The sequence below is a fragment of the Bufo bufo genome, chromosome 5 (assembly GCF_905171765.1).
Source record: "Bufo bufo chromosome 5, aBufBuf1.1, whole genome shotgun sequence".
NCBI classification, from domain to species: Eukaryota; Metazoa; Chordata; class Amphibia; order Anura; family Bufonidae; genus Bufo; species Bufo bufo.
The window spans coordinates 4,681,030-4,696,721 of NC_053393.1; the positions used below are offsets into that span (position 1 = coordinate 4,681,030).

The 15,692-nt window shown below is 49.5% G+C and overlaps 1 protein-coding gene across 17 annotated transcripts in view; it reads left to right on the forward strand.

Moving 5' to 3' along the window:
• SCRIB (scribble planar cell polarity protein) overlaps window positions 1-15,692 on the forward strand; it is a 140,789-nt gene that overhangs the window by 62,125 nt on the left and 62,972 nt on the right. For 13 of the 17 annotated variants that reach the window (XM_040432462.1, XM_040432464.1, XM_040432473.1 and 10 more), the window contains 2 exons: window positions 102-158; window positions 9,966-10,067. In XM_040432462.1, coding sequence (XP_040288396.1) covers window positions 102-158; window positions 9,966-10,067 — 159 coding nt within the window. The remainder of the gene's footprint in view (window positions 1-101; window positions 159-9,965; window positions 10,068-15,692) is intronic. The other 4 variants (XM_040432466.1, XM_040432470.1, XM_040432478.1 and 1 more) reach the window with 1 other exon arrangement.

Sequence of the window (15,692 nt, forward strand, 5' to 3'; positions counted from 1 at the left end):
CGCTCCCTCTCGTGCATGGCTCCGGCTCCTGGCGCTCGCTCCCTCTCGTGCATGGCTCCAGCTCTTGCTGCTCACTCTCTTACTTTCCAATCTCTCTGAAGGAGAAAATGCGTAAAGAGCGTGAGGAGGCTACGAGGCTCCTCGAGGAAGAGGCCAAGGTGAGAGTCCTCCCAAGACGTCGAGGAGTATGTGCTCTAGACAGTATTAATGTAGAGGTATTCCTGAGCTGCACTCAGTTGTGAAATTTCATAGCTGTAATCTCCCAGCATTCCCTGCCTGTTCAGTGTCTGCACAGATCTTAGTCTTGTGATTTGTATCCTGTGAAATATCATCTCTACCCCACACACTGCACTCATCAGAGGCAGGAAACAGTAACTCCCCTCCCTGTACAAGCTGGAGCGGCGTATCTGTCCACAAACAATTACACAGGGACTCCACCGGCAGAATAGTGAGTGCAGCTCTGGAGTATAATACAGGATGTAACTAGGTGATTTTCCTAGTCTATGACGGAAAGTCATGGTTTTATTAAAGACACGGAGGCGAGTATTGCTATCTCCTTCTTTACTGTCCACCTTATAGCAGCAAAGAAAAACTTTACATAACATGACGTAACCATAGTAACATCACCCCTCCCCTCATAGTCCATATAATAAACGGCTCCTCCTATAGATCCTCCTCTTTCTTTACGAGCCTGACACCATAACCGGAACCATCACAACGAAACCGGAACCTTGAATCTGGAAGAACGACCAGCATGGAACAACCGGAACATCCGAACGAACATCAGCTGAGATCACTGGAACCCTTCTTCCTTGAAAGCCAACATGGCTACAACTGGAGCAGAGCAATTGAAGCCCGTAGCGAATCAACTTCCTCCTGAAAGTAATAAACAAATTAAGCAATGGGCAGAAGAATACATCGCCAGTCATCCGCGATCCTGCCATAATAAATATCTTAAGCCGACTATGCAGACAAAGCATGCAAATCAGAGTGAAAACCACAGAAAATACATTATAAGGGAGGGAAACCCAGGGTGGGCAATACTCGCCTCCGTGTCTTTAATAAAACCATGACTTTCCGTCATAGACTAGGAAAATCACCTAGTTTTACAGCAAGACACGGAGGCTCCTATTGCTAAGTTTAAAGTTGAGCAATCACAGCAGAAAACAAATGTGGAGGCGGTCTAAAATAATACTCCCTGAATGTCGATGCCAAAGACCAGTCCGCAAGACGTAGAATATCCTCCAATCGTGCCCCCGAAATAGCCAAGGCGGTAGCTGATGCGCCTCTAGCGGAATGAGCTGTAAATATGGAAGTATCAATTCCTGCTAACGACATAATCCATTTCATCCAGCGCGCCAAAGTAGGGCTGGATACAGGACCAAACGGATGCCGAATGGATAAGAAAAGCTGAGGGACCGAAGACGACCGGTAAGTACGCGTCCGGGATTCATACTCCTTCAAACAAGCCACCGGACAAAGAACCGGCGAAGCTGGAAATGATGGGTAAGAGACCGACCTAATGTTGGTCTTAGTACGTCTGGAAATATTGAAGGTGACCCCCTCCGGAGTGAATGATCTGGCGTCGTGATCAAGCGCCCGAACATCAGAGACCCGCTTACAGGATATAAGGCAAAAAAGAACCACTAATTTGGCCGACAACTGCCGTAAGGTGAGATCCGAGTTACCTGGCCAGTTGGATAAAAAGGACAAAACCAAAGACACGTCCCAAGTCGTGGTAAAGCGAGGACGGGGAGGACGAGACATGCGGGAACCGCGAAGCAAACGTGATACGGAAGGGTGCTGTCCCGCAGGGACACCATCAAAACCCTGATGCGTAGACGAAATAGCGGATCTGAACAAATTAATTGTCCGATAAGCTTTACCCGCTTCGAAAAGGGAAGTAAGAAAGTCTAGAAGATGGTTCACAGGGGCCGAAACGGGATCCAAGTCCCGTTCCACGCACCAACCAGACCAAGCTCGCCAGGCTGCCCGATAAGATTTTCTGGTGCCGGGAGCCCATGCGTTGTCCAAAAGGCGTCTAGTTGCCTCCGAAATATCACCGATTTCTCCAGGCGTCCTGAGATCCGGCAGGCTATCAGACGTAGGGATCCGTCCACCAGGAGCGGGTGGTGTAATCCTCGAGGGTCCTGGAGGAGATCCATCCGATTCGGGAGAAGAAACGGCACCTCTATCAGGAGACCCAGAAGAGACGGAAACCAAGCTTGAGTCCCCCAGAAGGGGACCACCACTACCAATTCGGCCAGATGACGACGGACATGTAACATCATCCTCGGGATCATAGCAAATGGCGGGAATGCATACATCAGCGGGCCGGCCCAGGGTTGAAGGAACGCGTCCACTGCCTCTGCCGCCGGATCCGGGCGCCAGCTGAAAAACCGTGGAAGCTGGGTGTTCAGACGTGAGGCAAATAGGTCTATAGCAAAAGGACCCCAATTCCTGGATAACTCTGAAAATGTTTCTGGCGCTAGCATCCAATCGCTGCTGTCCGTAAGGTAGCGAGAGCCCCAATCCGCCCGACTGTTGTGGAGTCCCGGGAGATATTCCGCTTGAACCATGACCTCTCTGGAGAGACAAAAGGACCAGAAATCTTTCGCTAACCGAGCCAAGGTAGCCGAGCGCGTACCTCCCAACCGGTTGATGTATCGCACTGCAGACACATTGTCCATCCTCAAACGAATGCACGCCCGAGCCATCCCGTTGGTGAAACTCCGAATGGCAAAGGAACCGGCAAGAAGTTCCAACGCGTTGATATGAAGTCGTGCCTCTTCTGTGGACCACCGACCGCCCGTGGAGATCCCGTTGCAGTGGGCACCCCAACCGTGAAGACTGGCGTCCGATTCGACAGTGAAATCGGGATGTAAGCCGAATATCGCCTTGCCGTTCCATGCCTCCAGGTTGTCGATCCACCAAGAGATCTCTTCCCGAGATTCCGGGTCCAGGATCAGAGTGTCTGCGAACGTAGCGCCAGAGCGGAGATGCGCTATCTTTAAGCGTTGAAGGGCCCTGTAGTGCAATGGGGCTGGAAACACTGCTTGGATCGACGAGGCGAGAAGACCGATGATCCTGGCTAAGTGGCGCAGGGACAGCTGAGGTATAGACAGGGCATGTCTGAGTTCCTTGCGTATGGCACGCAGCTTCGTTATGGGTAGAGAGAGGGATTCGGACACTGAATCCACGGTGAAACCCAAAAACTCCATCCTCTGTGATGGTTCTAAGCATGACTTCTCGTGATTGACGAGAAAACCTAGACGGGATAGAAGGTCCGTCGTCCAGCTGAGATGTATCAATAGAGTCGTGGCTGACTGGTGCATTATCAGAATGTCGTCCAGGTAGATTATGAGGCGGACTCCACGACTGCGGAGCCAGGCCACCACTGGTCGCATCAGTTTCGTGAAGCACCATGGTGCTGATGAAAGGCCGAAAGGGAGGCAAGAGAACCTCCAGATTTCTCCCTTCCACAGGAAACGCAGTAAGTCCCTGGATGGGGCGGATACAGGTACTGTTAAGTAAGCGTCCTTGAGGTCTAGTTTCACAAACCAATCGCCCGGCATGAGGAGATCTCGGAGTAGATGGATGCCCTCCATCTTGAAGTGGCGATATTGGACAATCGCATTCAGAGCCCGTAAATTGATAACAGGGCGCATCTGACCCCCTTTCTTCTGGACCAGAAAGATAGAGCTGATGACACCTGACCTGTCTGGTGGTGCCCTCTCGATCGCCCGCTTGTGGTAGAGGGAAGTGAGCTCTAGGTCTACCAGCGCGGTGTCGGGGCGAGACAGCAGGGAGGTGGGGGGGGTAGGAATCTGGTCTGGCGAAGCCACGAGTTCCACGTGAAAGCCTTCTACAGTGGATAAAATCCAAGGGTCGGATGTTATTACCGCCCAAGCAGGGGAAAAATGCCGGAGTCTGCCCCCTATGCAATGCTCTAAAGAAACCCCCATCGGGGGAGGACTTACCGAAATGTCGTCGTGAGGACTGATTTCCTCTGTAGGGTCTGCCACGCCATTGTCCACCTCTTGCAGGGAAGAACGGGGATGGAAACCTCTGTTCCTGGAAGGCGGGGCGTTGCTGAAAGGAGCCTCTGCCCGCGTTGCGGGCTTGAAAATTGGAACGGCCGGACAGACGGCCCCTAATACTGCCGGCCCTGGTGGAGACCCGTCCCTGAAATACTCTCCTAATTGAAGATTGGGCCTTATCTAGGGCAGTGAAAGCTCCCACGAACCGGCTCAAATCCTTAATAAAGGAGTCTCCAAAGAGATGACCCTGAGCATCTGCGCCTGATTCGGTAAGGGCCAGGTTGGCCAGTTTCGGGTCAATTTTAAATAAAATTGCCTTCCTTCTCTCTATTGCTAGAGAGGAATTGGCGTTGCCAGCGATGCAGATTGTACGTTGGATCCAGCCTCTCATTTCCTCGGGGTCAATAGTGGACCCATCCGATCTGGCATTCTCAGCCATCTCAAAAAGTTTGGCTAGCGGACCAAACACATCCAGGAGCTTGTCCTGACAGCTACGCAGAGCTGAGTCTAACCCCTTACGGGGATTCCAGCCGGACTTGGCGAGGAATTGTGTGACCTTGGGATCTACCACAGGGGTGTCACAAACCTTATTAGGCACAATGGGCCTAGGGCATTCAGCCTTCATCTTATTTCTCGCCTCCTTACTAAGGGGGCGGCGGACCCAATGTTCCAAGTATTTGCCAACATGGTCCGTCGGCAGCCACTCCGCCGATCTGGGATGGTGGAGGGCGTTAGGGTCAAACATGGGCTCTCCCAAATGATCGACAAGGGAGGAAACCGGAGTGGCCCTAGCCGAGGAATCCTTCACTTGAGAAGTGGAAGGAATGGGGCAGTTTGGGGAACTGGGTCCCGCATGTGTATCTTCCTCAGACTCAGCATTTGTATCAGCAAAGGCCTCCTCATCTGACCCAATCTCGGCGTCAGAATCACTCAATTGTTGCGCTCTAGCGCATTTCCAAGGCCGCGCCCGTTCTGCCTGGCGCGGAAAGGCTCTCTTACGCGATCTATGCGCGTGTTCAAGGGTGGCCGGAGGCGCACCAGTCAATTGTACCTGTGACACAGGACTATTCCTAGGAGGTTGCTGAGCTGTGGGGGCCGCAGGCTGCACAGACCCTGAAACAGGATGGCCAGCCAGAGCCTGTGCTATCGTCTGAGATAGCACAGAGGACATGGAGTCCATTGCAGCAGTAATTGCTGCCGTGACAGAGCGCTGCAGCGCTACTGCCTGGTTGTCAGCCCCACTATGGGTATCCCTATCAGGGGAAGAGGGAGCCGAGGCCTCCATGATGAGTCTAAAGAATCTATATCTCTCAATATATATATATATATGTCTCCCTGATGAAGATAATGGCAATTGAGCAACGGCTAATAATATATATGCGGCCTAATAGCGGCTAGCTAACGATAGTGCCGGGGAAGCGATTAGGGGAGGAAGGCAGGGTTAGTCACCCGATTTGCAGGAGCGCCGATACAGGCGACTGGATCACAGGAACAGAAGCGGAGGAACAGGAAGTGCCGCCGAGGTCCCGATAGCCGGCGAGGAAGAAACAGAAGAAATTAAAATGGCCGCCGAAATCCCGCGAGAACAAGCGGGAGACGGCCAAAGGAGTACCAAGATGGCCGCCGGGATCTCGCGAGATCACGCGGCCATGGAGAAGACTAAGGTGAGCGCGGGAAAACCGCAGCGCCGATGGGGAAAGACGGGGAAAAAACTGTAAATACACTGGAATGGGGTACAAAGACTCACCGCAAAAAGCGGAGCCTATGGGGAGGTAAAACGGAACCTAAAAGTCTTAGGAAAAGGAAAATCGCAAAACATAGGGTGCAGGGAAAGAATCCCAAGCAAACGCAGTAATCTAAACGCTAGCAGAAGCTAGTACAAACAGCAGATGACAAATAACAGCAATACCAATAGAATGCACAATCTAATGCAAAATATATAGACACAGGAGCTGCCAAAATGAGTACTTATCTTGGTGGCAGCAGCAAAGAAAGAGGAGGATCTATAGGAGGAGCCGTTTATTATATGGACTATGAGGGGAGGGGTGATGTTACTATGGTTACGTCATGTTATGTAAAGTTTTTCTTTGCTGCTATAAGGTGGACAGTAAAGAAGGAGATAGCAATAGGAGCCTCCGTGTATTGCTGTAAAACTCAGGATCAGTACAGGATAAGTAATGTATGTACACAGTGACTGCACCGGCAGAATAGTGAGTGCAGCTCTAGAGTATAACACAGGATGTAACTGAGGATGAGTACAGGATAAGTAATGTATGTACACAGTGACTGCACCAGCAGAATAGTGAGTGCAGCTCTGGAGTATAATACAGGATGTAACTCAGGATCAGTACAGGATAAGTAATGTATGTACACAGTGACTGCACCAGCAGAATAGTGAGTGCAGCTCTGGAGTATAATACAGGATGTAACTCAGGATCAGTACAGGATAAGTAATGTATGTACACAGTGACTGCACCAGCAGAATAGTGAGTGCAGCTCTGCAGTATAATACAGGATGTAACTCAGGATCAGTACAGGATAAGTAATGTATGTACACAGTGATTGCACCAGCAGAATACTGAGTGCAGCTCTGGAGTATAATACAGGATGTAACTCAGGATCAGTACAGGATAAGTAATGTATGTACACAGTGACTGCACCAGCAGAATAGTGAGTGCAGCTCTGGAGTATAATACAGGATGTAACTCAGGATCAGTACAGGATAAGTAATGTATGTACACAGTGACTGCACCAGCAGAATAGTGAGTGCAGCTCTGCAGTATAATACAGGATGTAACTCAGGATCAGTACAGGATAAGTAATGTATGTACACAGTGACTGCACCAGCAGAATAGTGAGTGCAGCTCTGGAGTATAACACAGGATGTAATTCAGGATCAGTACAGGATAAGTAATGTATGTACATAGTGACTGAACCAGCAGAATAGTGAGTGCAGCTCTGGAGTATAACACAGGATGTAACTCAGGATCAGTACAGGATAAGTAATGTATGTACACAGTGATTGCACCAGCAGAATAGTGAGTGCAGCTCTGGAGTATAATACAGGATGTAACTCAGGATCAGTACAGGAGAAGTAATGTATGTGCACAGTGACTGCACCAGCAGAATAGTGAGTGCAGCTCTGGAGTATAATACAGGATGTAACTCAGGATCAGTACAGGATAAGTAATGTATGTACACAGTGACTGCACCAGCAGAATAGTGAGTGCAGCTCTGGAGTATAATACAGGATGTAACTCAGGATCAGTACAGGATAAGTAATGTATGTACACAGTGACTGCACCAGCAGAATAGTGAGTGCAGCTCTGGAGTATATTACAGGATGTAACTCAGGATCAGTACAGGAGAAGTAATGTATGTACACAGTGACTGCACCAGCAGAATAGTGAGTGCAGCTCTGGAGTATATTACAGGATGTAACTCAGGATCAGTACAGGAGAAGTAATGTATGTACACAGTGACTGTACCAGCAGAATAGTGAGTGCAGCTCTGGAGTACAATACAGGATGTAACTCAGGATAAGTACAGGATAAGTAATGTATGTACACAGTGACTGAACCAGCAGAATAGTGAGTGCAGCTCTGGAGTATAATACAGGATGTAACTCAGGATCAGTACAGGAGAAGTAATGTATGTACACAGTGACTGCACCAGCAGAATAGTGAGTGCAGCTCTGGAGTATATTACAGGATGTAACTGAGGATCAGTACAGGAGAAGTAATGTATGTACACAGTGACTGCACCAGCAGAATAGTGAGTGCAGCTCTGGAGTATAATACAGGATGTAACTCAGGATCAGTACAGGATAAGTAATGTATGTACACAGTGACTGCACCAGCAGAATAGTGAGTGCAGCTCTGGAGTATATTACAGGATGTAACTCGGGATCAGTACAGGGTAAGTAATGTATGTACACAGTGACTGCGCCAGCAGAATAGTGAGTGCAGCTCTGGAGTATAATACATGATGTAACTCAGGAGCAGTACAGGATAAGTAATGTATGTACACAGTGACTACACCGGCAGAATAGTGAGTGCAGCTCTGGAGTATAATACAGGATCAGTACAGGATAAGTAATGTATGTACACAGTGACTGCACCAGCAGAATAGTGAGTGCAGCTCTGGAGTATAATACAGGATGTAACTCAGGATCAGTACAGGATAAGTAATGTATGTACACAGTGACTGCACCAGCAGAATAGTGAGTGCAGCTCTGGAGTATAATACAGGATGTAACTCAGGACCAGTACAGGATAAGTAATGTATGTACACAGTGACTGCACCAGCAGAATAGTGAGTGCAGCTCTGGAGTATAATACAGGATGTAACTGAGGATCAGTACAGGATAAGTAATGTATGTACACAGTGTCTGAACCAGCAGAATAGTGAGTGCAGCTCTGGAGTATAATACAGGATGTAACTCAGGATCAGTACAGGATAAGTAATGTATGTACACAGTGACTGCACCAGCAGAATAGTGAGTGCAGCTCTGGGGTATAATACAGGATGTAACTCAGGACCAGTACAGGATAAGTAATGTATGTACACAGTGACTGCACCAGCAGAATAGTGAGTGCAGCTCTGGAGTATAATACAGGATGTAACTCAGGATCAGTACAGGATAAGTAATGTATGTACACAGTGACTGCACCAGCAGAATAGTGAGTGCAGCTCTGGAGTATAATACATGATGTAACTCAGGAGCAGTACAGGATAAGTAATGTATGTACACAGTGACTACACCGGCAGAATAGTGAGTGCAGCTCTGGAGTATAATACAGGATCAGTACAGGATAAGTAATGTATGTACACAGTGACTGCACCAGCAGAATAGTGAGTGCAGCTCTGGAGTATAATACAGGATGTAACTCAGGATCAGTACAGGATAAGTAATGTATGTACACAGTGACTGCACCAGCAGAATAGTGAGTGCAGCTCTGGAGTATAATACAGGATGTAACTCAGGACCAGTACAGGATAAGTAATGTATGTACACAGTGACTGCACCAGCAGAATAGTGAGTGCAGCTCTGGAGTATAATACAGGATGTAACTGAGGATCAGTACAGGATAAGTAATGTATGTACACAGTGTCTGAACCAGCAGAATAGTGAGTGCAGCTCTGGAGTATAATACAGGATGTAACTCAGGATCAGTACAGGATAAGTAATGTATGTACACAGTGACTGCACCAGCAGAATAGTGAGTGCAGCTCTGGGGTATAATACAGGATGTAACTCAGGACCAGTACAGGATAAGTAATGTATGTACACAGTGACTGCACCAGCAGAATAGTGAGTGCAGCTCTGGAGTATAATACAGGATGTAACTCAGGATCAGTACAGGATAAGTAATGTATGTACACAGTGACTGCACCAGCAGAATAGTGAGTGCAGCTCTGGAGTATAATACAGGATGTAACTCAGGATCAGTACAGGATAAGTAATGTATGTACACAGTGACTGCACAGGTTCCTCTTTGGGGGTCCTTAGTCCGTCAGTATTTGGGCGGTGTGATTCTGTGCTGTGGGATCTCCAGCAGTCATCAGATTGTATTCTGGTCCTTTGTATACAAGTAGACCTTGATCTGATTGGTTATTTGTATACCCGTCCCTATGACGGATAAACTGAGAGCAGTAACAGGAAGTGTTGCCATGGGGGCGGTGGAGCTGGTGACATCAGATCTGTATCGTGTCACTTACCCCTCCAGCCTTTTTTCTTTATATTGGGGAATTGCTGACCTCCCACTGAATGTCCCAATCAGAATCTGTTGGATGTGAGTGGTGCTGGATCTGGGTTGAACCCGCTGATGGTGGTCACCATGGGCGGATGCGTGTGCCCTCAGACGGTGCAGCATAGACTGGAGCTCTTCTCGCCCCTTTACTCATCTTCTCTATTATTTGCAGGGATTCACTATGAGCGTGGTGGCGACAACTACTGAACCCATCAGACTCGACTACAAGACCCTGGCAGCTCTACCCAGCAGCGGTCTACCTAAAGGGAACAGGGTGAGTTGGCGCAGGTGGCGCCAAGCATCTCAACTTACTCTGTGCGGCCGTGGTCACCCCTTTTATAAAGCCGCTCCTGCAGATCTCCATGTAACTGAACATTGTGCCTGAGCACTGGCGTTGGGCTGACGTGTGGTGCCGGCGACTGGCGTTGGGCTGACGTGTGGTACTGGCGTTGGGCTGACGTGTGGTGCCGGCGACTGGCGTTGGGCTGACGTGTGGTACTGGCGTTGGGCTGACGTGTGGTGCCGGCGACTGGCGTGGAGCTGACGTGTGGTGCCGGCGACTGGCGTGGAGCTGACGTGTGGTGCCGGCGACTGGCGTGGAGCTGACGTGTGGTGCCGGCGACTGGCGTGGAGCTGACGTGTGGTGCCGGCGACTGGCGTGGAGCTGACGTGTGGTGCCGGCGACTGGCGTGGAGCTGACGTGTGGTGCCGGCGACTGGCGTGGGGCTGACGTGTGGTGCCGGCGACTGGCGTGGAGCTGGCGTGTGGTGCCGGCGACTGGCGTAGAGCTGACGTGTGGGGCTGACGTATGGTGCCAGCGACTGGCGTGGGGCTGACGTGTGGTGCCAGCGACTGGCGTGGGGCTGACGTGTGGTGCCAGCGACTGGCGTGGGGCTGACGTGTGGTGCCAGCGACTGGCGTGGGGCTGACGTATGGTGCCAGCGACTGGCGTTGGGCTGACGTGTGGTGCCGGCGGCACTGGGCAGGTTGTAGGACTTGCTGTTTGGACAGTTGCGATGTCACTTTGGGCTGGGGGATGGGTGAGGAATGTGGTGGTTTTGAGGGAATGTGTCATTCCTTGTGTCAGGATCTATTCCTGCCATCCCGGCTCACAGCTGCCATTCCAGACCCTCTGATTACGGGAGGTGCCCCCTCCTCCCCCTCACTATTTTTGGAAGATCTTCTTCCTGTTTCCCTCCTGGTAATGTAGTTTGGGGAGTGAGGAGAACAGATCGCACCTCGGACATCAGAGCCGTGAGTACCTGCACATGTGCCCCCCATTACCCCACCTTCACCATGTCCTCTGTGTGTATAATCTCTCCATGTCTGCCTGCAGGGAAGGGCCACATCTTCATTCCTGGGTCTGTCCAAAATCTACTCCTCAGGTCTGGGTTGTCTTCAGTGGTCACCGACAGCCTGAAAGTCAGTGCAATCTATTGCCCCCTGTTATCAGCCATTTCAGGGGGGGAGAGGATGACTGTAGGACAGGAGAATACAGTCTATTGCCCCCTGTTATCAGCCATTTCAGGGGAGAGGATGACTGTAGGACAGGAGAATACAGTCTATTGCCCCCTGTTATCAGCCATTTCAGGGGAGAGGATGACTGTAGGACAGGAGAATACAGTCTATTGCCCCCTGTTATCAGCCATTTCAGGGGAGAGGATGACTGTAGGACAGGAGAATACAGTCTATTGCCCCCTGTTATCAGCCATTTCAGGGGAGAGGATGACTGTAGGACAGGAGAATACAGTCTATTGCTCCCTGTTATCAGCCATTTCAGGGGAGAGGATGACTGTAGGACAGGAGAATACAGTCTATTGCCCCCTGTTATCAGCCATTTCAGGGGGGGAGAGGATGACTGTAGGACAGGAGAATACAGTCTATTGCCCCTGTTATCAGCCATTTCAGGGGAGAGGATGACTGTAGGACAGGAGAATACAGTCTATTGCCCCCTGTTATCAGCCATTTCAGGGGAGAGGATGACTGTAGGACAGGAGAATACAGTCTATTGCCCCCTGTTATCAGCCATTTCAGGGGAGAGGATGACTGTAGGACAGGAGAATACAGTCTATTGTCCCTGTTATCAGCCATTTCAGGGGAGAGGATGACTGTAGGACAGGAGAATACAATCTATAGCCTCCTGTTATCAGCCATTTCAGGGGAGAGGATGACTGTAGGACAGGAGAATACAGTCTATTGCCTCCTGTTATCAGCCATTTCAGGGGAGAGGATGACTGTAGGACAGGAGAATACAGTCTATTGCCCCCTGTTATCAGCCATTTCAGGGGAGAGGATGACTGTAGGACAGGAGAATACAGTCTATTGCCCCCTGTTATCAGCCATTTCAGGGGAGAGGATGACTGTAGGACAGGAGAATACAATCTATTGCCCCCTGTTATCAGCCATTTCAGGGGAGAGGATGACTGTAGGACAGGAGAATACAGTCTATTGCCCCCTGTTATCAGCCATTTCAGGGGAGAGGAAGACTGTAGGACAGGAGATCAGTCTATTGCCCCCTGTTATCAGCCATTTCAGGGGAGAGGATGACTGTAGGACAGGAGAATACAGTCTATTGCCCCCTGTTATCAGCCATTTCAGGGGAGAGGATGACTGTAGGACAGGAGAATACAGTCTATTGTCCCTGTTATCAGCCATTTCAGGGGAGAGGATGACTGTAGGACAGGAGAATACAATCTATAGCCTCCTGTTATCAGCCATTTCAGGAGAGAGGATGACTGTAGGACAGGAGAATACAGTCTATTGCCCCCTGTTATCAGCCATTTCAGGGGAGAGGATGACTGTAGGACAGGAGAATACAGTCTATTGCCCCCTGTTATCAGCCATTTCAGGGGAGAGGATGACTGTAGGACAGGAGAATACAATCTATTGCCCCCTGTTATCAGCCATTTCAGGGGAGAGGATGACTGTAGGACAGGAGAATACAGTCTATTGCCCCCTGTTATCAGCCATTTCAGGGGAGAGGAAGACTGTAGGACAGGAGATCAGTCTATTGCCCCCTGTTATCAGCCATTTCAGGGGAGAGGATGACTGTAGGACAGGAGAATACAGTCTATTGCCCCCTGTTATCAGCCATTTCAGGGGAGAGGATGACTGTAGGACAGGAGAATACAGTCTATTGCCCCCTGTTATCAGCCATTTCAGGGGAGAGGATGACTGTAGGACAGAAGAATACAGTCTATTGCCCCCTGTTATCAGCCATTTCAGGGGAGAGGATGACTGTAGGACAGGAGAATACAGTCTATTGCCCCCTGTTATCAGCCATTTCAGGGGAGAGGATGACTGTAGGACAGAAGAATACAGTCTATTGCCCCCTGTTATCAGCCATTTCAGGGGAGAGGATGACTGTAGGACAGGAGAATACAGTCTATTGCCCCCTGTTATCAGCCATTTCAGGGGAGAGGATGACTGTAGGACAGGAGAATACAATCTATTGCTCCCTGTTATCAGCCATTTCAGAGGAGAGGATGACTGTAGGACAGGAGAATACAGTCTATTGCTCCCTGTTATCGGCCATTTCAGGGGAGAGGATGACTGTAGGACAGGAGAATACAGTCTATTGCCCCCTGTTATCAGTCATTTCAGAGGAGAGGATGACTGTAGGACAGGAGAATACAGTCTATTGCTCCCTGTTATCGGCCATTTCAGGGGAGAGGATGACTGTAGGACAGGAGAATACAGTCTATTGCCCCCTGTTATCAGTCATTTCAGGGGGGAGGATGACTGTAGGACAGGAGAATACAGTCTATTGCCTCCTGTTATCAGCCATTTCAGGGGAGAGGATGACTGTAGGACAGGAGAATACAGTCTATTGCCCCCTGTTATCAGTCATTTCAGGGGGGAGGATGACTGTAGGACAGGAGAATACAGTCTATTGCCTCCTGTTATCAGCCATTTCAGGGGAGAGGATGACTGTAGGACAGGAGAATACAGTCTATTGCCCCCTGTTATCAGTCATTTCAGAGGAGAGGATGACTGTAGGACAGGAGAATACAGTCTATTGCCCCCTGTTATCAGGCATTTCAGGGAAGAGGATGACTGTAGGACAGGAGAATACAATCTATTGCTCCCTGTTATCAGCCATTTCAGGGAAGAGGATGACTGTAGGACAGGAGAATACAGTCTATTGCCCCCTGTTATCAGCCATTTCAGGGGAGAGGATGACTGTAGGACAGGAGAATACAGTCTATTGCTACCTGTTATCAGCCATTTCAGGGGAGAGGATGACTGTAGGACAGGAGAATACAGTCTATTGCCCCCTGTTATCAGGCATTTCAGGGAAGAGGATGACTGTAGGACAGGAGAATACAGTATATTGCCCCCTGTTATCAGCCATTTCAGGGGAGAGGATGACTGTAGGACAGGAGAATACAATCTATTGCCCCCTGTTATCAGCCATTTCAGGGGAGAGGATGACTGTAGGACAGGAGAATACAGTCTATTGCTCCCTGTTATCAGCCATTTCAGGGGAGAGGATGACTGTAGGACAGGAGAATACAGTCTATTGCCCCCTGTTATCAGCCATTTCAGGGGGAGAGGATGACTGTAGGACAGGAGAATACAGTCTATTGCCCCCTGTTATCAGCCATTTCAGGGGAGAGGATAACTGTAGGACAGGAGAATACAATCTATTGCCCCCTGTTATCAGCCATTTCAGGGGAGAGGATGACTGTAGGACAGGAGAATACAGTCTATTGCTCCCTGTTATCAGCCATTTCAGGGGAGAGGATGACTGTAGGACAGGAGAATACAGTCTATTGCTCCCTGTTATCAGCCATTTCAGGGGAGAGGATGACTGTAGGACAGGAGAATACAGTCTATTGCCCCCTGTTATCAGCCATTTCAGGGAGAGGATGACTGTAGGACAGGAGAATACAGTCTATTGCCCCCTGTTATCAGCCATTTCAGGGAGAGGATGACTGTAGGACAGGAGAATACAGTCTATTGCCCCCTGTTATCAGCCATTTCAGGGGAGAGGATGACTGTAGGACAGGAGAATACAGTCTATTGCTCCCTGTTATCAGCCATTTCAGGGGAGAGGATGACTGTAGGACAGGAGAATACAGTCTATTGCCCCCTGTTATCAGCCATTTCAGGGAGAGGATGACTGTAGGACAGGAGAATACAGTATATTGCCCCCTGTTATCAGCCATTTCAGGGGAGAGGATGACTGTAGGACAGAGAATACAGTCTATTGCCCCCTGTTATCAGCCATTTCAGGGGAGAGGATGACTGTAGGACAGGAGAATACAGTCTATTGCCCCCTGTTATCAGCCATTTCAGGGGAGAGGATGACTGTAGGACAGAAGAATACAGTCTATTGCCCCCTGTTATCAGCCATTTCAGGGGAGAGGATGACTGTAGGACAGGAGAATACAGTCTATTGCCCCCTGTTATCAGCCATTTCAGGGGAGAGGATGACTGTAGGACAGGAGAATACAATCTATTGCTCCCTGTTATCAGCCATTTCAGGGGAGAGGATGACTGTAGGACAGGAGAATACAGTCTATTGCCCCCTGTTATCAGCCATTTCAGGGGGGAGAGGATGACTGTAGGACAGGAGAATACAGTCTATTGCCCCCTGTTATCAGCCATTTCAGGGGAGAGGATGACTGTAGGACAGGAGAATACAATCTATTGCCCCCTGTTATCAGCCATTTCAGGGGAGAGGATGACTGTAGGACAGGAGAATACAGTCTATTGCTCCCGGTTATCAGCCATTTCAGGGGAGAGGATGACTGTAGGACAGGAGAATACAGTCTATTGCCCCCTGTTATCAGCCATTTCAGGGGAGAGGATGACTGTAGGACAGGAGAATACAATCTATTGCTCCCTGTTATCAGCCATTTCAGGGGAGAGGATGACTGTAGGACAGGAGAAT